The sequence below is a fragment of the Triticum dicoccoides genome, chromosome 6A (genome assembly GCF_002162155.2).
Source record: "Triticum dicoccoides isolate Atlit2015 ecotype Zavitan chromosome 6A, WEW_v2.0, whole genome shotgun sequence".
In the NCBI taxonomy this organism is placed as follows: domain Eukaryota; kingdom Viridiplantae; phylum Streptophyta; class Magnoliopsida; order Poales; family Poaceae; genus Triticum; species Triticum dicoccoides.
The window spans coordinates 2,618,252-2,643,558 of NC_041390.1; the positions used below are offsets into that span (position 1 = coordinate 2,618,252).

At 44.8% G+C, this 25,307-nt stretch overlaps 2 protein-coding genes across 4 annotated transcripts; both read left to right on the forward strand.

Annotated features, from left to right (window-relative positions):
• The first annotated feature begins 5,261 nt into the window (after positions 1–5,261).
• LOC119318778 (protein ENHANCED DISEASE RESISTANCE 2-like) lies at positions 5,262–11,092 on the forward strand. Of its 3 annotated transcripts, none has more exons than XM_037593369.1 (22): positions 5,262–5,390; positions 5,860–5,934; positions 6,404–6,457; positions 6,536–6,601; positions 6,995–7,095; positions 7,184–7,239; positions 7,348–7,461; positions 7,543–7,583; positions 7,683–7,783; positions 7,858–7,953; positions 8,128–8,192; positions 8,284–8,355; positions 8,462–8,617; positions 8,719–8,945; positions 9,078–9,114; positions 9,225–9,370; positions 9,453–9,554; positions 9,708–9,752; positions 9,871–10,011; positions 10,106–10,201; positions 10,400–10,501; positions 10,602–11,092. In XM_037593369.1, exons 1-22 carry the CDS (start codon positions 5,280–5,282, stop codon positions 10,812–10,814), a joined length of 2,217 nt encoding a protein of 738 aa, XP_037449266.1. In that variant the 5' UTR covers positions 5,262–5,279; the 3' UTR covers positions 10,815–11,092. The 3 variants fall into 3 exon arrangements, with proteins under 3 accessions (XP_037449266.1, XP_037449264.1, XP_037449265.1); XM_037593367.1 differs by having other exon boundaries at positions 5,280–5,390; positions 6,998–7,095; XM_037593368.1 differs by having other exon boundaries at positions 5,280–5,390; positions 7,001–7,095.
• Positions 11,093–22,707: 11,615 nt separating this feature from the next.
• On the forward strand, positions 22,708–24,165 carry LOC119319122 (pathogen-related protein-like). The gene is made up of 4 exons (XM_037593616.1): positions 22,708–22,898; positions 23,000–23,132; positions 23,218–23,519; positions 23,606–24,165. The coding sequence occupies exons 1-4, from the start codon at positions 22,761–22,763 to the stop codon at positions 23,741–23,743; spliced, it is 711 nt and encodes a 236-aa protein (XP_037449513.1). The 5' UTR covers positions 22,708–22,760; the 3' UTR covers positions 23,744–24,165.
• Positions 24,166–25,307: the final 1,142 nt, after the last annotated feature.

Here is a 25,307-nt window from a genome sequence, read left to right on the forward strand (position 1 = left end):
TTGCACATGCTTGTTTCTTTTATGTGGCGATACCTTAGGGTGCACTCATCCGGAATGGTGCCCCTCAAAACTCGCCACCAGAACACTCTGACTTTTGGGACTACTTTGAGTTTCCATACCGCATTCCACATCTGTTGTTGATCCACTAAAGTGTCGGTAATCTGCCCCTCATCTAGAGCCAAATGCTCTTTTTGATTCACTAGAGCTCGATACGCCGATTTAACAGAATAAATGCTTGATTTCTCATGTGCCCAAGCAAGAATATCCTTGCCGCCGCCCTGCCGCAGTGGTATGTTAAGAATGGCGGCAGCATCGGGTGCTATAAAGATCCCTCGCACCAACTCATGACGCCATGTCCAGTTAGTTGTGTCAATCAGCTCGTTTACGGTCTGGATCGCCGTATTTGCTGGACGCAGCAGTGGAGTCATTGATATCGTGGAGGGAATCCACTTATCTTCCCATACGGAGATGGAAGTACCGGATCTGACTCGCTTCATCAGCCCGGTTTGTAGAGCTTCCCGGCCTGCAATAATCGCCTTCCAGGTAGCTGAGGAGGACTTGGGAACCGTTGCATGAAGGAAATCCGAGTCATTAAAGTATCTTCCTTTCATAACCCTGGCGCACAAGGAGTTAGGATTCATCATAAATCGCCATCAGTGCTTCCCCAACAGCGCCAGATTAAACAAACGAAAGTCGCAGAATCCCATTCCACCTTTGCACTTGGGTGTAGCAAGTTTCTCCCACGCGATCCAGTGAAGGGAATTCCTGTCAATTGAGCTGCCCCACCAGAATTTTGCCATGAGCGAGGTGAGACTTTTGCACACCTTTTTTGTTAACAGAAAGCAACTCATGCTAAACGTCGGAATGGCCTGAACAATGGATTTTAAAAGTGTTTCTCTTCCGGCGCAAGCAAACAACCTTTCTGCCCAGCCTTGCATGCTGCCTCGTGCCCGATCCACCAAATATTCAAAGGTTCCACTATTTATCTTGTCAATAGCAGTGGGTAGACCGAGGTAGCGTTCTGAAAAAGCTTCAACTTGGACTCCAAGATGTTGCTTCAATCTTTGTCTAAGAGCCGTCGGCGTGTTTGGGCTGAAGAATATAGAGCTCTTACTCCTGTTGACACACTGTCTAGAAGCATCCCCATATATTGCAAGGATATCATTCAGCCTAGCCGCGCTCTCCTCATTCGCCTTGATGAAGATGAGGCTATCATCAGCGAATAGCAGGTGATTCACCCATGGTGATCTGAAGTTCACTCGGATACCCCTGTCAACAGAGTCCCCGTAGTGTTTCAGAAGTGAGGTAAAACCTTCGGCGCAGAGCAAGAACAAATAAGGGGAGATTGGGCACCCCTGCCGAAGCCCTCTGGATGGGTTGAAATAAGGTTGCAGTTCTCCATTCACGCGTACAGAGAACCTAACAGACGTGACGCACTTCATGATCAGCCTGACCAGATTAGCATTGAAACCCAGCTTCAAGAGTATGGCTTCCAGAAAGTGCCATTCGACTCTATCGTAAGCCTTCATCATGTCAAGTTTGATCGCACAAGTGTAGTTCTTCCCTTTCTTCCGTTGCTTCATCGTATGAACACTTTCAAAGGCAACGAGAACATTATCTGTGATCAGACGACCTGGGACGAAAGCACTTTGTTCCTCACTGATAATATCGTCCATGCATACTCGCAGTAGGTTAGCTATAACCTTTACCGCCAATTTGTATAAAACTGGACAAAGAGCAATTGGTCGATATTGTGAGATGCTTTGGGGGTGACGTACCTTGGGGATCAATGTGATGGATGTGTCGTTGAGACCCACTGGTAGTTCACCTCCATTAAGAAAAGCCAGCACCGCTTGTGTTACTTCGTCTTGGAGCAACTTCGAGTGGCGTTGGAAAAAACCCGCCGTAAAGCCATCCACCCCCAGCGCCTTAGATGGAGCCATTTGGAACAGTGCGCGCTGAACCTCGGCTGACTCATAGGGTTTGCTCAGAAGTTCATTCATCTCCGGTGTGACCCGAGTGGGCACATGTGATAACATCACATAAGTGTCATTGGCACCCTGCGAGGTGTAAAGTGCTTGATAAAATGCTAATATCTCAGCCTTATCCTCTGTTTCATTGGCACAAGTAGAACCATCGTTTCTCTTGAGACCCGATATACGATTAGTTCGTTTCTGTTGTCTAGCTTGTGCCTGAAAATATGTCGTGTTACGATCGCCTGATCGAAGCCACGGAACGCGGGATCGTTGCCTCATCCAAATCTCCTCGAGACGGAGTGCTTCTCTGAGCTTGTGCATGATGCTTCTCTCCTCGTCGGACGGGCCCCTTCCCATGGAGTGTTGACGCAGCCTGTCAAGACGTTTTTGCAAGTTACGAACGTTTCTGGACAGACTACCAAATTCGCAGGCTCCCCATGGCTCGAGCTGGCTCTGAAGTGCCCCTAGGGAGTCCATTATTCCTTGTAAGCCAGGACCACGGGCCTGTCCCTGCCAGGTTTGCGCGATTAGCTGTTCATAGTCCTGATGAGATTGCCAAACGTTTTCGTAGCGAAATTGTTTAGCTCCATATGGCCTATGTGTAAATGCATGGTTTCTAAATTCAGCAATGACAAAACAATGATCCGATTCCACTGCACACACATGCCGAACTCGTATATTGTCAAATTTCTGTCTGAACTCTTCATTGGCAAAGGCTCTGTCAATCCTTGCCTTCACATTCGCATCTCCAGCTTGACGGTTGTCCCAAGTGTAAGCAACACCGGACCACCCTAGGTCTTGGAGAGCACATTCATCGGTGGCTTCTCGAAACTCTCTCATTTGCCTCTTGGGGCGAGTTGATCTACTAAAGTGTTCGTCTGGGTACAAGGTTTCGTTGAAGTCACCCATGCACATCCATGCACCATGGGGAATGGAATGCAGGGTTCTCATGAAACGCCAGCTGTGGTGACGATCTGCTGCTCTTGGCGCACCGTAGAATCCTGTGAACCTCCATGCGTTCGGTCCCTGAGCTCCCTCATGGACCAAAACATCGATGTGACTGCGACTGTATGATTTAAGTTCCACCGTCACAACATTAGACCATAACAGCCCTATGCCACCACTTAGGCCATCACTGTCTACTCCAAAACTGCCAGCAAGACCAAGGGTATGCCGCAAATCCTTTACTCTTTTCCCTCTGATTTTCATTTCCATAACAAAAACCAGTTCAGGCCCTTCTTGCTTCACTACATTGTGAAGCTCGCGAACTGCCTCGGGGTTCCCAAGCCCCCGGCAGTTCCAGCTCAAGCAACTCATTGCGACGGGCAGGGCTGGCTAGCAGCTCCTGCCGAGTTGTCTGAAGTCGTTGGTGTTTCTCTCTTCTTCTTTGGTGCTCGTTCCACTTCTGCACCTTCAGTGGTGTCCTCGCCACTTGCTGCTGCAGGGTTATACTGTATGATGGCATTGGTCTGCTGGTCAGCACTTGATTCTGCAGCTGGCGCGGGCATGATAACCTTCCTGTAAACTTGTTTCGGAGGTCCCCCCCTTCCTCTTGTTCTTGCCGTTGTTGTTATTCTTCCTGGGAGAGGTTACCTCAGGATTGCCATCACGAGTGGCACTGGCTTGAGGAACGTCTGCTTTCCCACTTGTTTTAGCATTAGTCTGGCTAGCTCCTGAGCTCTCACTAGATGTCGGCTTCTTTTTGTCCTCCGGTGCACGGATACTGGTTTTGAAGGGTAGCTCGCCATTCTCATCCCTGGTTCCCGGCGTCGGACAAAGCAGGTTCGAGTGACCTAGACGGCCACAAGAAAAGCAGAAGTTCGGGACATTTTCATATTGAATGTCATACCAATCGCGACCACCACGGGCCGCTGAATCTATAAGGATCCACCTCCTCAGAGGCTTGCTAACATCAATAGTTACTCTTGTCCGCAGAAATCCCCCAATTGGGTCGAACTGTACTGAGTGGGCGTTCGCATCTATCTGTTTTGCCACCGCCTGCCCTCTCTTGTCATTGCGGTGATTAAAGGGTAGGTTAAGAACCCTAGCCCATAGTTGCAGTCTGTCAAACTTCAGTTCAGATGGTTTCATGCACTCAGAGAACTCCGTCAGGATGACAGCGTGCTTGCTGATGTGACACGGGCTTCCGTCCCAGACGCGATCGCGATCGCGCTTGCTGGCGAATTCCGCCACAAAGATGTTTTCCCCCTCCGACCTGAAAGACGGGCCTTTAGGGTTCCCCCAGGCAGGTCGAAGAGCATTGGAGATCGTCTGGATATGGAACGTGTGTCGATGGAGAACTTTCCCGGCCAGTGACCACTTCGTCGGATCTCCCTCGTCAACGTCGCCGATCACCAGTGGTGTGGCTTCCTCTTCCGTCAAATCCAACTTGCCCATCGCCTCCGCCAGTCGCGCCCTTGTCGTGCGTGGCGAGAGTGCGCCTTCCTTGCCATTGCCAGCGCCAGATGCATCCATCTTGCGCCGCCCTCAGAGCGCCCCGCCGATCAAGATCGGACGTGCGCCGTCGTCGCCCCTCGAAACCCTAATCGCCTGCCGCGAGGCTCCTAAGTTTTCGGGGAAGATTACGAGCGAGAATTTCACATCTGGCAACACTATTTGGCATAGCAGACACTCGAGACGATGAGAGAGAAAAGAAGGGGAATGCATGAGAGGAAGGAGGGGAGTATAAAAAAAGAAGCAACCAAGGTCCACTTGTCCCTCCTCTCCTCTCTTCTTGTCGCCCTCCACCGCCACAACCACAACCACAACCCAGCCGCGGCTCTCCCGCCCAGCCACCCCCTCCGTCTCCATCACCATCTCCATCTCCATTGCTCCCTCGCCGAGCTCGCGCGCCACCCGCCCGCCCGCATGCGCTCCCACCTCTCCATCCACCCGTTCCACCCACACGAGCGCGCGGCGGCGGATGGAACCCAGCCCCAGCAGGCCGCAGCCGCTGCAGCAATGAGCCGGCCGACGCCCGCCGCCGACGCCGAGGAGGCGCCGCCGGCGCCCGCCACGCCCGCCCCCACCTCCGACCCGTCATGGAGCCGCGCCGCGCGCTACGTGCGCACCACCATGCTCAGCTCCTCCGCCTCCAGGCGGGAGCCGGCGGGCCCGTCCTCCGCCACGGCCAAGGCCGCCGACCTCACCAAAGCCAACACCTTCGCGACGCCGCGCGACCCGTCCCCCGGCGCCGCGGGCGCGGCGGCGGCGGCGGCGAACGCCAAGGAGATGCAGGCCAAGACGTCCGCCCTGGCCGCCGCCAGGGAGGCCGCCGCCGCGGCCATCCACCACGAGGGCTGGATGGTGCGCTACGGCCGGCGCAAGATCGGTCGGTCTTTCTTCCACACCAGATACTTCGTGCTGGAGAGCAAACTGCTCGCCTACTACAAGAAGAAGCCCAAGGACAGCATGGTGCGCACCCATCCAATTGCCTGCAAATTTCAGATAACCTTTCTTCCTTCTGGTGTTGATTGCCATGTTGGTGATCAAATGCCGCAGAAGAATACTGAAGATCTATGAGCAATTTTGGGTGCAAATTAGAACTCTTCGCCTTTCAAAAAATTGCCTTTCTTATGGATGCCAACCTGATAACTTTGCCTCACAAATGCCATTGAAAAACTACTAGTACTCCCTCCGATCCATATAAATCGACGCGCACTTATGACAATTTTAGTACAAAAGTTGTACCAAGTGTGCATCCATTAATATGGATCGGAGGGAATAGTATATTTGTTATCTGCACCCTTGTTAGTTTTGTTGCCCTGATGACATTCTAACGACATTCTAAGATTCCACCATCATCTCTGCTTCCTAAATTCAGATAGCACACAACACCTCTTGTGTGAATAACTGTTATTAAGAAATTTGTGCATATGTGCAGGTGCCGCTAAAGTCGCTGCTAATCGACGGAAATTGCAGGGTGGAGGATAGAGGACTGAAAACACACCATGGGCAGGTGAGTTTAATTATTTTTCCCTTTCCTCAGAACGGGAGTTTGCTCACTGTTACTTCTCTATCTACTCGATTTCCGAATATTGGGCGTTGAATAATCTCGACGATGGCGTCAAACAGTATATGTTACTGATGCTGCTGCTGCAAGAAACTTAATAAATGTTGTATTTTCTCTTTTTATACACAAAAATAGTTTGCTCTATTTATATGTAGCTTGATCCAGAATTGTCCTCATTTCAGTAATGCATAAGCTTTGGATTATTAGATACCCCATGATTCTGCAGTGTGAAATAGCTAAATCTTCCATGCACACCATTATGTTGACTTTATTCAGAAAAAATAAACACCTCCATTCATTTCTTCTCTTGTGCATGCAAGATGCAGCAATCACCAAGTAACTTAACACACTGACATTTTTCATTGCCTGTATAATTGGGGAAGTGATATTTTCTCTTGCTGATTTTTCTTTTCAGATGATTTATGTCCTTTGCGTTTATAACAAGAAAGAAAAGGAGCACCAAATCACGGTTTGTTCTAAGCTGAGAAACCCTTCAACACTGTTACTTTATCTTTGTTTTGTGCTGTAACTAAAACTTAATTCTCAGATGGGTGCGTATGACATTGAAGACGCACTGGCTTGGAAAAAGAAGATAGAGCAGATAATCGATCAGGTTCAGTAAGGCTTCATTTGAGTTGAATTTTACATAAGTAACACAATTAAATAACATATCTAAGAGATGTTCAAAATTTATGAGGCATTTGTTTCCCATTTAATTTCATGTTTGACAATTAAACAGTAGGGGGTATTGATGTACAATAAATCCTACTGTTAGGATATGGTAACCGCTAGCTCATTCCAGGAGAGTCATGTTGGATACCTTTGAGCCTCACCCAACTGTATTGAGAAAACAAAACTATGTCAAATAAATAGAACATGCATAAATAAGGCATTGAGTAGCACTCTAGGTGATGTATTTGGATTTCTAAGTCATTTTATTTAATAGTAATGACATATATACGCTACGTTTGTTTTTATCGATCATCACATCTCCACATTCTTGCAGCAGCAGGACTCTATGGCAGACAAAAACCGTAAGGCCTTTGCTTCGATGGACTTCGATACGGAACTTGGAGGGCAGTTTGCATTCTCAGATCATGATAGCGCGTATGCGATGTTCCATGTCTTATATTCTCTTATACATAAACCATTCGCTGAATTAGACAGAAATTTAATAATTACAAAACAAATGTAGAGCTGAAGAAGAAGAGGAGCGGCCCATTTTGACTCGTAGGACGACTATAGGGAACGGTACGAAGTTACATTGACTACCTGAGTGAAGCAGAGTACTGGTCTGCAAGTTGCATTTTTCACCTTTTCATGCTACGGAAATTCAACGCGTCTTTCCGGTGGTGCCAGGTCCCCCCGAATCGATACGCGACTGGACCAATGAGCCTGATATTGGGTCAAATCAGAATGAGCCGAGTCAATTTTCTTCCAAAAAGAATTGGCGGCTACTTCGATGCCAAAATGGCAAGTCTAGGTTCCTCCTCCTTATGCCATGAACCCTTTGTTCGAGGACGATTAATTTTAACTTGGTGTTGTCATTGGCAGGACTTCGCATCTTCGAAGAACTTCTTGAAGTCGATTACCTTGTATGTCCTGGCAGCAATCTTAACTGCTGGAGGGTTACTACTGAACAGTGCCTGAAATTCTGAATCTGACACCGACTTGTACTTCTATGCGCTGTGTAGGCAAGAAGCTGTAGCCGTGCTATGAGGGCTGTCGGGGTAGTGGAAGCAACATGTGAAGCTATTTTTGGTCTAGTGATGAGCATGGACGTGACAAGATATGAGTAAGAGTTTGGCATTTTAAGTCTCTGCTGTTCGAACTACTGACGCCGATGCCGATGTTTGTTCTCCACTATAGGTGGGACTGTAGCTTTCGCTACGGAAGTTTAGTTGAAGAGGTTGATGGCCACACTGCAATAATCTATCACAAGTTGCAGCTGCATTGGTGTCCAATGTAACCACACCCTCACATGTTAACATGTTTTTACCATCTGTAAAATGCATTTTTGCATGTCACAAACATGTAGTATTTTCTATCTCTTATCTGGATGTGTCATTAATACTGGTAGCATTTTGAATTGTCTGTCAGATTCTAGCTTATATTCTTTCCATCCTAAATAACATGCAGGCTAGTTTGGCCCAGGGATCTTTGTTATGTCCGCTACTGGCGGCGGAATGATGATGGAAGCTATGGTACATTCTTGAATTTTCCATGTAGCTGTCACATTTCCTGCCTGTAGTGTCTTCTCATTTACAGTGTATGTTTGTTGTTACATATATACAGTTGTTCTGTTTCGATCTGTCGACCATCCTAACTGTGGCCGGCAAAGAGGGTATGTGAGGGCTTTCATCGAGAGTAAGTCTCCTTCATTTCATTTACCTGAGAGGATGAGACACACTTCAAATAAACAAAATTAACTTGGGTTCATTTTTTTCCTTTTCTGAACTTCATACTAGTTCAGGCGGTGGGTTCAAGATTACTCCTCTCAAGTGTCGCAACGGACGGCCCCGTACCCAGGTCCAACACCTTATGCAGATCGATCTCAAAGGATGGTTCCTCAACTACTCCGCCTCCTTTCAGTACCATACATTGCTGCAAATACAGAACTGTGTTGCCGGTACTGCACGCGTGGTTTTTCCCCTTGTTAATTATTGGAGAGCATATATGGTTCATCAATTCGTTCTGGTGCTTACGGCTTTAATTTACACTTGCTGCCAGGCCTGCGCGAGTACTTCTCACAGACAGATGAATGCCATATAGCTCCAAGGATCCCTGTCATGGAGAAAATGTTCGATCCGTCGGCGGATCAGAAAAACCCGCAGCCTCGTGCAATCGACAAGATTAAACCATTAGACAAAGACCAAAAAGATGGTAGAAACATGTCGATCATAGAGGAAGAATCCGACGAGGACGATGACTACCAAGTTCCTGAAGCTAACATAGAGGTTACATATCCTAGACCACGTACACTTGATTGTTTTTTTTCTTTTTCTTCCAATTGAGTATGATGTTAAACCACACTATGAACAACCATTGTAAGTGTTTTCACACTTCATAATAAACATTTTAATGTACAGGATGACTCCAACAAATCTGACAACGACGCTAAGCCAGGTTTGATTACCTCTTCCTATCTGCGTGCTTGCGTTATCATGTCTGCTGTCAAGTTCCCAGGGCAGATGCTATCTTTTTTTGCTCTAACAGCGATAGCTTTGCCGTGGCAGAAGAACCTCTGGAAAAGATTGATTTATCATGCTTTTCGGGCGTCCTTCATCGTGACCCAGATGAGAAAACCCGCAACTGTTGGACAGTACCCGACAGCACCCTCTTTAAAGTTCGCAGCAAGAACTTCCCCACTGATAAATCAAAGGTCTAAATCTTCCATTTTATTCTTAGTTAATTATGAAGAATATTAGATGAAGAACTTCAACACACTCACATTCAAGTTACAGATACCTGCAGCAAGTTATCTCATGGAGCTCGCAGCGATCGACTGGTTTAAGGACACCAAGCGCATGGACAATGTTGGCAGGCAGAAAGGTTGTGTTGCTCAGGTAAACATGATAATTTACCAGAAATTTTCTGAGAATACGCCCTAAGTTAAATTTTTCAACAGAACCATTTTGAATTCATGCTTGTTTCTCTTGAAGTATAACAGAACCACTTTTGAATTCATACTTTCATTTCCACTGCTACCGGTTTTGTAGCTTGCTGCTGAGAAAGGGATGCACACATTTGTTGCCAACATACAAGTGAGTGACATTCTTAATACATTTCTTTGTAACATATTATTCATGTGTTTGTAGACTTCTCTCAAACTTCTTTTCCAAAGGAGGCATTTTTGGTGAAATCGTCAATATCCTATTGCAGATTCCTGGGTCGACCCATTACAGCATAGTGATGTATTTCGTCACAAATACCATGAAAAAGGGATCGTTGCTGCAACGTTTCTTTGATGGCGATGATGAATTCCGCAATAGCAGACTGAAGCTTATACCGGCCGTTCCGAAGGTCTGTTTTTCACACAAAAATCTTGTAGTCTGCAACTAGTTTGCAGTATTCTTCATCTTCACTCTGACTCAACAAACAAACAAAAAATCTTCAGGGCTCTTGGATAGTGCGGCAAAGTGTCGGAAGCACCCCTTGTTTGCTGGGAAAGGCCGTCGACTGCAGCTACATACGCGCTCCGGGGTACTTGGAAGTAAGTCATTGTTTACTACGTGAAATCCTCCAAATGATGGGCTGCCGATAGCTTTTTCCATATCATGTCTACGGCATTAGAATGACAAGTAGAGTTTTTGGTTCAGAACATTTAACTACCGACAGAAGTTCATCATCATTATTTTTTTTCTCATTTTTGGCGAGAAAATGCATCTTGACGGATATGTTGTTTCTGCAGGTGGATGTTGACATCGGTTCTTCTGCAGTAGCCAATGGGGTTCTGGGGCTGGTGTTTGGTGTTGTCACAACATTGGTAGTTGACATGGCCTTCCTAATACAGGTAGGAACCCAAAATGCCAATGTTGAAGCATGAGTATATTTAAGAAAATAAAATCTAGTCTTATCTTATCAATATACACATTGTACTTTGCCGGATACAGGCAAACACGTACGAGGAGCTCCCGGAGCAGGTGATCGGCGCGGCTCGGCTGGCTCACGTCGAACCGGCGGCAGCAATAGTTCCTGACCTTGATAATACCAACAGCGACAGTAAAGATAGCAACAACGACGACAACAGCAACAACAACAACAGCAGCAGCAACAACAACAACGCGACTTCCTCGGAGGACGATTCGTCCAAGAAAACCAACTGATTCCGTCAGCGTGCGTGCAGATTAATTTGTTGATTCTTTTTCGTTTCTTCTTTCCCCTTCCATTAGTCACTCGAGCACTGCACTAACTTGCAGCCTGGTCTTGAGTTCAGAACCTGAGACAGTGTTAATTTTGTTCATTCTTTTATTCGTTACAATTCATTTTTTCTTTTCAACTTCATTTTTGGTGTCTGGAAGCACTTGGATGTAAATTACGCGCGCAGAATCCAGAGATATACGCGCTCCGCTTCCTCACACTCTTACAAGGTATATATTTGTTAATATACGATCCAATAGGTGACATTCAGGTTAAATTGTTACATACTATAGACTGCAGAGTATATCATATATATGTATACATTGCTCTGTTTCAAACCAAAGGAACCATTTTACAGAGCTTAATTAACAATGTAATGTCCATGTCCATATGCTATGGCTTATAAACTGGACCGGCGTAGCCATCATAATCCTCTAGACTAGACTGTTGAGCCCTAAGAATAACTATCAGTATATCACAAGCATGAATTTGACGAGTACGAAAATAGTAAATGTAAATACATAGGATTTTACTAATTTGATGCAAGCGCTTTAACTAGGATTTTACTATTTTGTCAATTTCGTGAAAACCTTTTCAATTTGTGAACAATTATTGAATTATTTTAAATAAAGGATTTTTTTTTCAGATTGGTGGACCTTTTCACATCCGTGAAGATTTTTCAAATTCTTGAACATTTTTAAAATTTCATAAACATTTTTCATATCATGAATCTTTTTTAAATTTGCAAAACTTTCAAAATCATGAACATTATTTTAATTTGTGAACACCTTCTGAAATTCATAGTATTTTTTCCAATTTTGTGGAAAATTTTCATATTTGTTATTTTTTTTAAATTCGTGAACCTTTTCAAATCCATAAATATTTATTTCATTTGTTTATTTTTTTCAAATTCAAGGACACTTTCGAATACATGAACACTTTTTCAATTTGAGAAAACTGTTTCAAATCCATAAACATCTTTTCATTTTATAATTTTTTTTCAAATTCATGGACACTTTCAAATACGATGAACACTTTTTCAATTTGAGAACACCTTTTCAAATTTGTGAACATTTTTTTTTCCATTTCATGTGCATTTAAAAAAAATTGAACACGTTTTGTGAACTCTTTGTCAAATTCATGAATAATCCAGGTTTATTTTTTTCCATATCGCTTAGTCGCTCAATCTGCATACATCACAGGATAGATCCAATGATTTAGGAGTTAATTAAGATATATGAACTTCTATTCCTGCCTTCACGATATGTCGGCCGTAAGTAAATACTCTCTCCGTAAACTAATATAAAAACGTTCCTCCGTAAACTAGGCATGGACTTTATCACTGTATTGCCTAGGACTCGTTCAGGCTATGACTCGATATGGGTTGTAGTCGATCGTTTGACGAAGGTAGCTCATTTTATCCTATGAAGACCACTTAGACCAGTGCTAAGTTGACAAAGATATACATGACCAGGATCGTATGTCTACATGGAGTTCCGAGGACCATTGTATCACATAGAGGAACCCAATTTACCTCAAAATTTTGGAATCAGTTGCATGAGACTTTGGGAACCAGGCTAGAGTTCAGTACAGCTTTTCACCCACAGACGGATGGACAGACTGAGAGAGTCAATCAGATTCTGGAAGACATGTTGAGAGCTTGTGCGCTAGACTATGGATCTAGTTGGGACGACAACTTGCCTTATGCAGAATTTTCTTACAACAACAGCTATCAAGCCAGTTTGAAGATGGCCCCTTTCAAAACATTGTACGGAAGGGGGTGCAGGATACCATTATTGTGGGATGAAGTTGGAGACCGTCAGTTGTTTGGACCAGATTTGATCAAAGAGTCTAAAGAGAAGGTTAAGTTGATACACGATAGACTTAAGGTAGCCCAATCCAGGCAGAAGAGCTATGCGGATTCTAAACGTAAGGAGACAGTTTACGAAGTCGGAGACAGAGTGTATCTTCGAGTATCACCACTTCGAGGAGTGAAGCGTTTTGGAGTTAAAGGAAAGTTAGCACCATGTTTTGTGGGACCATACAAAGTTTTGAAACGTATGGGAGAAGTTGCTTACAAGTTGAAATTGCTCGAAGGATTGTCAGGAGTTCACGATGAGTTCCACGTTTCTCAGTTGAAGAAGTGCCACGCAGAGATAGCTAATATTCCTCTGAGAGATACAGTGCCATTGAAAGCGATTCAGTTGGATACCGATTTGACCTACGAGGAGAAACCAGTCAAGATTCTTGAGTTTGCCAGCCGAGTCACACGCAGTAAGGTTATCAAGTTCTGCAAAGTTCAGTGGAGCCACCATACCGAGGATGAAGCCACCTGGGAACGAGAGGAAGACCTACGGAAAGATCACCCTCACCTATTTTCTAGCCAACCCGAATCTTGAAGGCCAAATTCATCTTAAGGGGGTAGGTTTGTAACATCCCAAATTTTTAATTTGGAATGTTATAAATTAGAGAGTAAAATGCAAGCGCGGTCCTAATTCTTTTCCAAAAGTGTCGATTGGGTCCTAATTCTTTCAAAATGCACATCTGGATCCTAATTCTTTCTAAGTTGTTCACCCGAGGTCCTAATTTCGTCTGACCGCCGCTGACCAGCTCGCGTGGCGCTTTGATCGCCGCCACGTCGACTCGAGGGCCCACGCGGGATAACGAGCAGCCGTGCGTTTTTTTCAAAAGAGCCCCCCAACCCTAATCTCTCCGCAGCCGTAGTCCTTTTCCTCTCCTCTTCCCCACCTCTCTCTGCTCTGGCGAAACAGGGGAGATTGACGGCGGTGGTCCGGTGAGAAGAGGCAGGCGGCCATCGCACGCGCTTGTCCGACGGCGGCGCCGCTAGGATGGCGCCTGTGCATCGGCAACCCGGATATCCTCCTCCACGATACGGTCAGTGTGGTGCCTGTAACCCTAACCCTTGATCCTCTTTTTCTGCGGATACCTATTTAGCTCGAATCGATGGTAGTATTTGACTGAATCCCTGGATACCTAGGACCACAAGAGGAGGTTTTTACCGTAGAAATCAACTATGCTGGATTTTTCTGCAGATTTGGACGATCAAAGACGTATGTCGATGGGAAAGTTGCTCTGTTCGATGGTTGCGAAGTAGATACATGGTCTCCTCTCTGGCTCACTGATTTTATGCAGCAACTGGGATATAGTGACCAATCTAAGCATGTTATTTACTGGTTACTGCCTGGAAAGAATTTAGGCGATGGACTGCGGATTGTGGACTGTGACACTGACACTTTGCATATGACAGCAGTTGTTCCAAAATTCCAGTACTTTCAGTTGTTTGTTGATCACAAAGACATGGCCTTTGACAATGTAATTGATGATATTCATGTTAGTGGTACACCTGAGCTACCTCCTGTACTAAGCCCTAAATCTCCTGGGTTTAGCAGTGGAATAAGAGGAAGTCCCAGGTTTAAGGTGAAAGCTCATAAAGGCAGACTGAACCAATTTAATGCAGGCAGCAGCAATGAAGGGAGTAGCAGTGTTCCGCCAGTGGGACAAAATGTTGGACATGAGCTTAGAAGAAGCAGGAGGAAAATTGTGGTAGAAGAAATCCCCAATGAAAATGACAGTGACATTGATGACAGTGAATGGGATTCAGACTGGGTTGACTCTGACAATGAAGTAGACAAAGATGATGATAATCTGTATGAAGAATGGGTTGATGAAAAATTTGAGAAGAAGAAAAAGAAGAAATCTGAATGGGAGCAGGACAGTGATTATGATACAGATGAACTGCAGGAGCTACAAGATTCAGAGCTTGAAGATAGTGATTCAGCAGAGGAAGTGGAAGTATTAGATGCACAAGGAAGGAAAAAATGAAAAAGAAAGTGAAGCTGAAAAGGTGGAGGCCTGAGAACATGAAAGAAGTCAGTTTTCACATAGGCATGGTGTTCTTGTCTGTCATTGAACTAAGAGCAGCAATTCAAGAGTACATTGTGAAGCAGAGAGTGCAAATTCATTACATAAAGAATGATAAGCAGAGGATAAGGGCAGGTTGTGTTGGAGATTGTCCCTGGTTCTTATTTGCTGCACCTGACAGCAGGACCAAAGCATGGGTTGTGAAGAAGTATGTGGGTGAGCATACATGTGAAAGAGAGTGGGCACTCAAGCAATTTACAGCAAGATATTTGGCTGGCAAGTATGTGGAAACATTTAGAGCAGATGAGAAGATGACACTGCAGAACTTTGGCAGACTTGTTCAGTTGGACTACAACATGCAACCTAGTAGAAGTAAGCTAGCTAGAGCAAGGAGGATTGCACTAAAGAAAATTCATGGAGATGAACTTGAGCAGTATAATTTACTGTGGGACTTGGCAGCTGAAATCAGAAGATCAAACCCTGGCAGTACCATGTTTGTGAATGCAAACAATGGAAAGTTTGAGAACTGCTACATGGCCTTAGATGCATGCAAAAGGGGTTTTCTGCTAGCTTGTAGGCCCATTATATGCATTGATGGGTGTCACATTAAGAACAAGTATAGTGGAGTGATGCTGACTGCTGTTGGAGTTGATCCTAACGATTGTATCTTTCCCATTGCAATTGCCATAGTAGAAGTGGAAGATACTGTCACATGGAAGTGGTTCTTGAACACACTGAAGGAGGATCTGAACCTACAAAACACAGCACCATGGACATTGATGAGTGATAGGCAGAAGGTAGTAATAACATTTCATATTGTCACACTGTAGCATTTCATATTATCATACTGTAGCATTTCATATTATCATACTGTAGCATTTCATATTATCATACTGTAGCATTTCATTTGTTTATTCTGCAATGTATGTAGGGGTTGATTAATGCTGTCAATGCAATATTTCCTCATGCACAACATAGATTTTGTGTGAGGCATTTGCATCAAAACTTTGCAAAGAACTGGAAAGGTGATGTAATGAAGAATAAATTGTGGCAAATTGCAAGAGCTACACATGAGGCAGACTGGAAGAAGTACATGCAAGAGATGAAAGAGCTGGACCAGGGGGCCTATGAGTACTTGGATGCAATTGACCCAAGGCAGTGGTGCAAGGCTTATTTCCATGAACTCCCAAAGTGTGATTTGCTTCTAAACAACAGTTGTGAAGTGTTCAACAAGTAAGTGGTAGTACTGTATCATTTAAATTGTCATACTGCATCCTTTCATACTGTTGGAACTGTAGCATTTCATTTGTTCTAACTGTAGTGATTTCATAGGTATATACTTGATGCCAGAGAAATGCCTATAGTTACTTGTCTTAAGAAGATCAAGGACCAATTAATGACTAGGTTTTATAGCAAGAATCTGGAATCTGAGGAGATGTGTGGTCAAATTTGTCCCAAAATTAGAAAGAAACTGGATAAAAATATTAACATGTCCAACAACTGCACTGCATTACCAGCTGGACAGCACATATTTCATGTTATGGGCATGGTTGGGGAGTATGATGTGAACATACAGAAGGAGGAGTGCTCTTGTAGGGCATGGCAGCTCTCAGGAATTCCATGTAGACATGGAATTGCATGTTTAAGACATGAAAGAATTAAACCAGAGGATGTTGTCAACAAGTGCTACAGCATTGATGCTTTCAAAGTTGCTTATGGCAAGATCATAATGCCATGTAGTGATCCTAGAGTGTGGCCTAAAACTAATGGGCCTCAAATGTTGCCACCAAACTATGAGAAGAAAGTTGGTAGGCCTGGAAAGAAGAGAAAGAACAACCCACTAGAGGAGGACAATGGAACTAGGATGAGCAGACATGGCATTATTGGGCACTGCAGTGTGTGCAATCAACCAGGACACAACAAAAGAAAGTGCCCTGAACTAGGTAGAGGACAACCAACAACAACACAAGATCCTGGAGCAGCACATGAGGCAGAAGCAGAACAGGAGCCAGCAGCAGAAGAGGCAGCAACAGAACATGATCCAGCAACAGAACATGCATCAGCAGAACATGCAGCAACAGAACATGTGCCAACAACTGAAGATGAGTCATCAATACAAGAACATGTGCCAATTCAGGTTGTGCTTCCAGAAACACAACAAAGAACTAAACTACTAGTCAAGAGAAGGCCCAGTTGCAAGGTGCATTTCCCTTAAATGTTTCCCTCAAATGTTGACAGATTTCTGAAATTGCAATGCTCAACAACATTTCTGATTTTTTTGCAGAAAAAGGCATGTCCACAAGTGGGCAAAAGTACATCCAATATGATATCTTCTTCTATGACTTATGATCTTGCTTCATCTACTGTGATTGAGATTTTACAGGACCAAGTGAGAGCTTTTTATTCAAATGCAATGTTAATAAATGCAATGCCATATGTTCTTCCAGAAATTCACCTACATTACTAACTAAATGTTTGGTTGGTTTGTAGGCTATAGCTACTCAACAATCTCAAACAGCAGTGCCAGCTCCTCTACCAGAAAGCCAGTTCATTGCAAACTGCAGAGATGCCCTGCCACCTCCAAGAAGCCATACTACTTCTACACTAGGTTTGAAGAGAAGGAAGAAAGTGAAAAAAAAACTAAGGAGAACAAAGCCCCAATAATTCAGAAGTGAAGACTACAAAGCTGTTATGGAAAGAAGCAGTGTAGGATGTTTTTCTTTTGCTTAGGAAACAAGATGGTTTGTAATGAAACCTCATGCTGAGATGTGGCTTTGGGTTTCACACAAACCATGGAAATGTAATGCTATTTCCTACTTTTGTTGCACAACTTGAAGACCTTGTAATGCTGAATCCATCTATCTATCTTTCAGACTGCTTTTAAGTTCAATTACTAGTAAAAGAAAGGCCTTGTATATTACTGTTTATTTGTGCTGTCAATGCTAGTAAAAAAATTGCTGCCAAAGTACAGAAAAATAACCAAAATGCTACCAAATTTTAGTTCAATTTCATTGCAACAGTACATGATCAACATCTGGATACACCAACAAGCATTGAACACTGGATACATCATACTACCACATCACTTCTTAAATCCTACATACACCACTACTACAATCAGTACAACAAGTGCACTGAGAATACTCCTACAGAGAAAAATGAGCTCATTCATCTTCTGCATTGCTTCTGCATACACCACAGTCTCAACAGTGCTCTACTTCTTCACTTGCACCTCTGTTTCTTCACTTGCAATGACACCAGCCGAATCAAAACTGCTCAATCCAGGGCTGACGTATCCACCTCTCACCAAAAAATCTAAATAGTTGTCTGGTCCATCTTCCCAATAATAATGTTGGCAAGGATTTGGTGGAATCTGACAGAAATTGAGTAAAAAAATCAGCCAAAAAGAAACACAGAAAAATCAAATTGATTGGGCACTTGTAGAAGATCTTACATGGTGGTTGGGGCACTTGTAGAAAACCTGCCAGGATTTGCCTCTGATTTTGATACAAGACGAATTGTAGATCGAATGCGGCAACTAGGGCATGGTACCAACGGCAGCATACCCGCTTGGGCCGGCGATGAGATGGGCGGCGAGAAAAGGGCTAATGCCGGAGGTGGAGGAGGCGCTTGGGCAGCCTTCTTCCCGCGGTGCTTCACGGCAGACGAGCTAGCGGCGGCGGACATGGCGGCGACGGCGCGGCGCCAGAGAGAGGAAGAGAGCGAGCAGAAGACCTAGGGACTAGGGAATGATGAAAGCATAAACTCCAGGGGCCAAACTGCTTAAATTCCCAACCTCCAACCGCGGGAAATCTCCCGCGTGGGCCCTCGAGTCGATGTGGCGGCGGTCAAAGCGCCACGCGAGCTAGTCAGCGGCGATCAGACGAAATTAGGACCTCGGGTGAACAACTTAGAAAGAATTAGGATCCAGATGTGCATTTTGAAAGAATTAGGACCCAATCGACACTTTTGGAAAAGAATTAGGACCGCGCTTGCATTTTACTCTAAATTAGATCATCATTGCATATCATATTTTATTGCATTTTGGTTTGATCCTAGAAATTCTACGCAACTCAAGGACCCACTCAGAGAGTTGGCGATTTCGTTATTTCATATTTGAGTTTTCTCAAATTTTGAAAAGAGGATCGTTTGATTTTAATTATTTTTCTCTTCGAATATTTCTTTTATGAAAATAAAAGAGAGGGGATAAAATAACTTCCCCAAAATAAAGAAATATTGGAGATTTAATATTAAAATCAAATAAGATTTTATTCGGAGTTTTTATCACTATTTTATTTGAATTAGGAAAAATATGCGTTTTTCAAAATTACATTAGAGGCCCAAATAAATGTTCACCTTATCCGTTAGATTTTTAGAGGACGGGGAACATTTATTTCAGGATTTTTGAAGTCCGTTTAGTATTTCTTTTCTTCCTTTTTCTGCGCGGTATTATTTTTAAAAAAAAGTCGACCGCCTTACCGGGCCATGTCCGACCTGGACACTGCGCCCGGGCGGCCTTTTTAAGCCGAGGCCCCGCCGCCAGCCCACCCCGCCCCAAACCCTAGCTCGACCGCGCCGCTGCCGCCGCCACCACGCGCCGTCGCCGCCGCACACCGCCGCCCCGCTGCATGCGCCGCCGCCGAAGTCGCCTCGCCGCCCGCCGGCGCCGCCGGAGCCGCTCACCGCCGCCGCCACCAACTCCTCCACTGGCGAGGTAGTCGCCCACGGTTTTCTTCGGAAAACCGATCAGTTTTTTCGAAAACCTAAATTCGTTTTTTGTTGTTGTTTAGATCAGTTCGGTTTTTCGTCGGTTTATTTATTTAGCGAACGCCCGTTTGTACGTTCATTTTAACGAACGGTTTTCACCCATTAGCCGCAGACAACGAATGTTCGTTCGTTAGCCTGTTCGTCAGTTTTCTTTTTCCAGGGTTTTTCCGCGATTATTTCCGATCGCGATTCCTGCCCTAATCTTCGTTCTAGTATAACTTTTCGCTCGTTTATCGGAATCAGGCGATTCAAGCGCCTAGATCTTTGTTTCGAAACCCTCTTTCTGTTTAACCAACTTGAACAAGATTTTGCTACTGTAAAATTTGACGTAAGTCCAAATTAGTAAACAGATCTTGTTTCTTTCGCAGTTTGAGTTTCGTTGCTTCGTTTGGTTTGATTATTTTTGCAAATCGGAGTTCCTAAGTTGAACTTTCTGGTTAGATCTCTTATTTGAGTTTTACCCATTCTTCTAGTTGTGTGCTTATTGTATGTTTGTTTGTTTGCGATAGAGTACCCGGAGTGCGAAGCGTGCTACTACGAGTCTCTAGGTTTCACGGATCATCAGCAAGGCAAGTAACACTTTGATCATACCCTTTTACTACCCAATTTTATTGCATTAGATCAATCCTCACACAATTGCATGGTTATGATATGATTAAATTGTGGGTTTTGGAAAGTAGATGAGGTAGTACCTATTCACCTGTTTATTTTCAAACCCTTGGGAGTTACTTCTACGTTATGCTTATACTGCTATGCTATGCTCGTAGACGTGGACTGGGTTTGAGAGTTCATTACATATGTGAGTTATTAATTAATGGTTCAACTTAAGATGGCAACTTAAATACACATCCGGGTGGATTGCTTGTGGGCACCTGGAGAATCCAGTGTTGTCCTAGGATATCCCGGAGGACCCGTGTGATCATCCTACGGCCCGCCACCCAGGCTCAAAGGGATCATAAGACTATTCATGCTAGAAACTTCTGTGTGCAGCCACAAGCCATTATGGGCTCTGGCATAGTTGAGTAAGTTGCATGAAGCTCTCAAAGAGGTAGACTAGCAGATGTAGTGGGTTGTAGGTGGTACTGTCTATCCAGAGTAGAGAGTTAATGCTTCTGAAAAACTGTGTCTCGGTCATCCGTTTCTCAAACACCATGTAGTGCGAGAAATCCAACGGAGGAGATCGAGTCTTGTGGGGAAAAGTGCGCAAACCTCTGCAGAGTGTATAAACTAATCATGGTTAGCCGTGTCCCCGGTTATGGACATCTTGAGTATCTGGTTCTTGGATTATCATGTTGATCTCATCACTCTTAATATAATTTGATTGAGTTTAATGATGATGTTTAATTGAGATTGAGTTGGAGGAACCTTCTCAATGTTTAACAACCACCATGATAGTTAAACAAATTTATTTCTTTGTTGTAGGGAAAATTTGGCTTTTCGCAAAAACATATTAACCATACAGCCTCCACCAGCCAAATATGCATGTAGTGATAGCATTTATCCTGTTCATTACTCTTGTGTTACCTTGCCAGCATATTTCATGTGCTGACCCATTTCGGGCTGCAACGTTCATGTTGCAGACTTTTCAGACGACGAGTAAGAAGCCATAGGTCGATGTCTTTCACTCCGTGATGCCGTTGGAGTTGGTGGACTCACTTTATCTTCCAAGCATTCCCTTGTTATCGTATTAGATGGCCTTAAGCCATATTTATTGTAATAAGTTCTCTTTTGAGACATTCGATGTAATAAGTGTGTGATTGTTACTCTGTTATAAATCCTCAAGTACTATGCGTGTCAGCATTATCGATCCAGGGATGACACTGATGCACAGAGATCAGATTGTTTGAGATCTGGTCGCTATACCAGTGCAAAAACATACACCCAGCAAAGGGTGTGTTTTCCTACTAGCTGACAAATGCACTCGGCAAACCCCTGGCACTAGGAAAAAAATCCAGATTCCATTAGTGGATCTCTCTATTGCTCCTTACAGGGAGATATTTGTTCTGACAGCAAAAATCAGGGAGTATATACAACGAGTAATGAGTTAAGATGACACAACATGTCCTTTGCTTTTTCATAAAAGCAGGGCTGAAATAACCCATTTCCCTAAACATGAAGCAACAAGCAACTTTGGGAGGGTCATCCAACCAAAATTCAAAGGATTTTTCTCTTCAATTAATAATGCGCTCGCTATAGTGAAAGCGCATTGGGAAATTTCAATTTTTTTGAATCGAAGTTATTTTTGCTTTTCATGGAAGATGCAAGAATCACCGGTTAAAAGAAAGGGAGTGGGTTGGTGGATAACATCATAGCATATACGAGACAATTTTTTTTTCAATTGCAGTGACGTCTCAATAATTCAGCTCTTCTCTACTGATTTTTCCCACATGTAGGGGATGAAGTGGTGAGGGTGCAGAGCCCGGACGGCAACTTCAGTACGGCATCGAACCAACTCGTGGTTGGATGGTTAGAGGAACTGTGGTATTTCCAACCCACTAGGGTTCAAATCCTGGTGCTCGCATTTATTCCTGGATTTATTTCAGGATTTCCGGCGATGCGCATCCAGTGGGAGGAGACGTTCCCGTCGACGACGAGGTGCCTACGGCAACTTCGTAAATTTCAAGATGATATATATGTCGGCTCAGTCTTTCGGAGGTGCTCATAGGGGTAGGATGTGCGTGTGTGCGTTCATAGGGGTGAGTGTATGTGTGTGTATATGAGCGCTTGTGTCTGTACTGATGTTCAGAAAACTTCAGTACGGCATCAATACGCGAGGGATGGAGAAGACGGAGAATTTCCTGAACATTGGGTTTTATTTTCGATTTCCTTCTGGATTTTTCTTGTAATGACGGTGTTTGACTCACTCATTCGGAAAAAAAAGAAGTGTACCTACGAGAAGTGACCCGCCGTGATAAACCTGTATACGTACGTGGCTTCATGTTTTCTTACACTAGGGCAGAATAATACGAGTAGGTTGGTGGGTAAAGAGAACGAGTGAACGCAGCTCGGTGCGACACGGACATATATGGGTTGGTGGATGGAGAGGAACTTTTGGTCTATGGGGACACGTTGGTGGATAGCATATACTAGTCATACTAGTCATGTTTTTCCAATGCAGTGACGTTGGCGATGAGGCACGTCGCTCAGATTTTTCCTATATGTAGGGGATCAATCCTTCACTTGACTCTCAGCTCAGCTTCCGAATATTACTAACCTAGTACCAAGTTGTACCTTGAACTGAGACGAAGGTAATTTAGCCAGCTATGGCGTCTGCTGAAACAGGAGGCGACAAGTACCGGTCGTTCATGGACGGCGAGGGCGAGAAGAACACCATGTGGAGGCATGGAGTCCCTCCCAACTTCGACGTCGTGAACAAGCTCTTCGAGGAAGAGAGGACTAAGGTACCCACCATATGTTCTTCCACGAGAACAAATTGTACTTATTTTCAAACATAATTTGTTCACGTACATGATTAACGCCGCCCCGCATGCACGCGCACCAGGAATGGGCGGAGGGGAGTGTGGAAGAGAAGGTGCAGCGGTTGCTCAAGACATGGGAGATGGAGATGTTCCACAAGTTGCGGCCTGAGGACCAGAAGAGCGTGCACTCCCAGGGATTCACCAGCAGCACCAACGGTGAGACCTCACACCGGCACGTTTACAGATACTCTATCCACCGATTCTTGCCACATAAGAATAAGACACCAACGCTTTTCATCAGGGATGAAGCCTCTGACCCGAAAGGAGTGGACGGCCATCGGCGGCTACAACGCGTTCCTGGCAACCAAGCTGCCGCTGGAGCACCGCATCTATGACCCGGACACGGAGACGTTCGACTCCGGCATGGAGACGTTCCTCACGGCGTTCCCCCGGGGCTTCGCCATCGAGGTGCTCGACGTGTACTGCGACGGCCCGCCCAGGGTGGCCTTCAAGTTCCGGCACTGGGGGTACATGGAGGGGCCCTTCAAGGGGCACCCTCCACATGGCCAGCGTGTGGAGTTGTTTGGCGTCTGCATTTTCCATGTAAGTTAATTTGGCATAGAATCTCGCGCAATCGTCGAGTTGCACAATCAATTTTGTTCATTACAACAACTTGACTGTCATGATAGGTCGATGAGGAGATGAAGGTGGAGAAGGCAGAGTACTTCTACGAGCGCGGCAACTTCCTTGCGAGCTTCTTGAGCGCGCCTGCTTCTGCTCCTACTGCTGCATCTACTTCAGGTTGCCCTGTGATGAGAGGAAACTAACTGAAGCACCAAAGAAATTGAAGCATATATGTCGCTAATATCAGTGCCATGCTTGGATGATCACCTTCATGTTTCAATTTGGCTTTGATTCCATTTCATGACATTACAAATTTACGATATACAATGTTAAAATAAAGTAGCTTATTTGCTTGGTACAAAGACCACTTCGGGTCTGCAGGTGTAAGAAGCTCACTTGGTTTGGAGGACATAACTATCGGAAGAGCTACATGCATGAAAATGACTCGATGACAATGAACTTTCCCAACTAGCTGTACTATATATTTACTCAAAGCATGCATGGCTACACAAAAATTGATGAACGTATATTTCTCTCGAAACAGGCTTTGGCTCCACTTTCTAAATAAAGCAACCAACACGTTCATGCAACAAGTCCATGAGCCACACCGAAAGTAAAATAGTCTACTGGAGCAACGACACAACTCCGCCCAAAAGAGAGCATAAAAGAAAGAGGCTAAAAGGCCACCCAGTAGCCGGGAGCTCAGTTGATCTGCGGCGACACAAGAGGCGCACGGCAGCAGTCATCGCGTCCACCATGTGTCCAAGACGGTTGCGATTCTGTTGTCTAGATAGCAGGTGCAAGTGTTGCAAAAATGAAAGGAATTTGAAAATAGAGTCAGAGATCCGCCTAAAAAATATCTGCTCAATCATCATGTTATGCGTTGTCCTTGTTAGAGATAATCACGATTAGGCACCTGAGTCCGGCACGGACTCGTAGCCCAGGCCGAGTCAGCTGTGTATAGGTAGATAGGTAGTACTATATATACCTGTACGTGGTTCCCCCTGTGATTATCAGATCGCAAAGTAATAAAAATCAGCAGGACCGATACGGCCCTGTAGCCATCAAGTCGCCGCGTGTGTTTCGTTTGTGTTCCCGGCAACTAGTACTTCGTACGTGATTGTTGTCTAGCCAGCCAGAGCAATCGATCTACTTGCGATTTCTACACTAGCGTATCGCCCGGAAAGAAATCGGCCGTAGCTAGTTCGTCGTCCGTCGTTCCACCGGAAAGTAAACAGCGGATCGCTGCATCGACGTTGGGACCAAGGCCAACAGTCCTTAGGGTCCAAGCTAGCACCGCGAACACAAGCTAGAAGAGGCGTCTCCACTTCCATGTCTGTTTGACATGGGTTTGGAGGAGCCCAGCCAGGCACAAGGCCTCTCGGTTAGGCCCAGTGCCTCACGTACAAAGGTCCATAGGAATCTCGCCATCGTGCGAGAGAAAAGGATGAGCGTCCCTATCTCCGGCACATCACAAAGGGGGCACAACTTGTCGCCAGGGCCGTGCCGCTTGATCACCTCCGTCCCATATGGCATGCAATCCTGCAACAGTTGCTAAACCAAAATCTTAATCATCTTAGGCATGTGCGCTTTCCAAAGCCAAAATGTCAACAGTAATGCACATATGAAAATAGGTGCCAAATATACGTACGAATTGCATGTCTACGTGCTGCTAGGCAGTGGCGGAGCTAGGTAGAAACTGCTGAGGGGGCTAAGGGTAAAACATGAGTGTTTGTGGGTGTAAAATGTTAAAAAAATCTCACTTAA

Coding starts and splice junctions, on each gene's coding strand:
- LOC119318778 (XM_037593369.1), top strand. CDS start 5,280: ATGGTGCGCTACGGCCGGCGCAAGATCGGTCGGTCTTTCTTCCACACC. Junction 7,240..7,347: donor TAGGACGACTATAGGGAACG/GTACGAAGTTAC, acceptor CGGTGGTGCCAG/GTCCCCCCGAATCGATACGC. Junction 10,502..10,601: donor ACATGGCCTTCCTAATACAG/GTAGGAACCCAA, acceptor TGCCGGATACAG/GCAAACACGTACGAGGAGCT.
- LOC119319122 (XM_037593616.1), top strand. CDS start 22,761: ATGGCGTCTGCTGAAACAGGAGGCGACAAGTACCGGTCGTTCATGGAC. Junction 22,899..22,999: donor TCGAGGAAGAGAGGACTAAG/GTACCCACCATA, acceptor CACGCGCACCAG/GAATGGGCGGAGGGGAGTGT. Junction 23,520..23,605: donor TTGGCGTCTGCATTTTCCAT/GTAAGTTAATTT, acceptor CTGTCATGATAG/GTCGATGAGGAGATGAAGGT.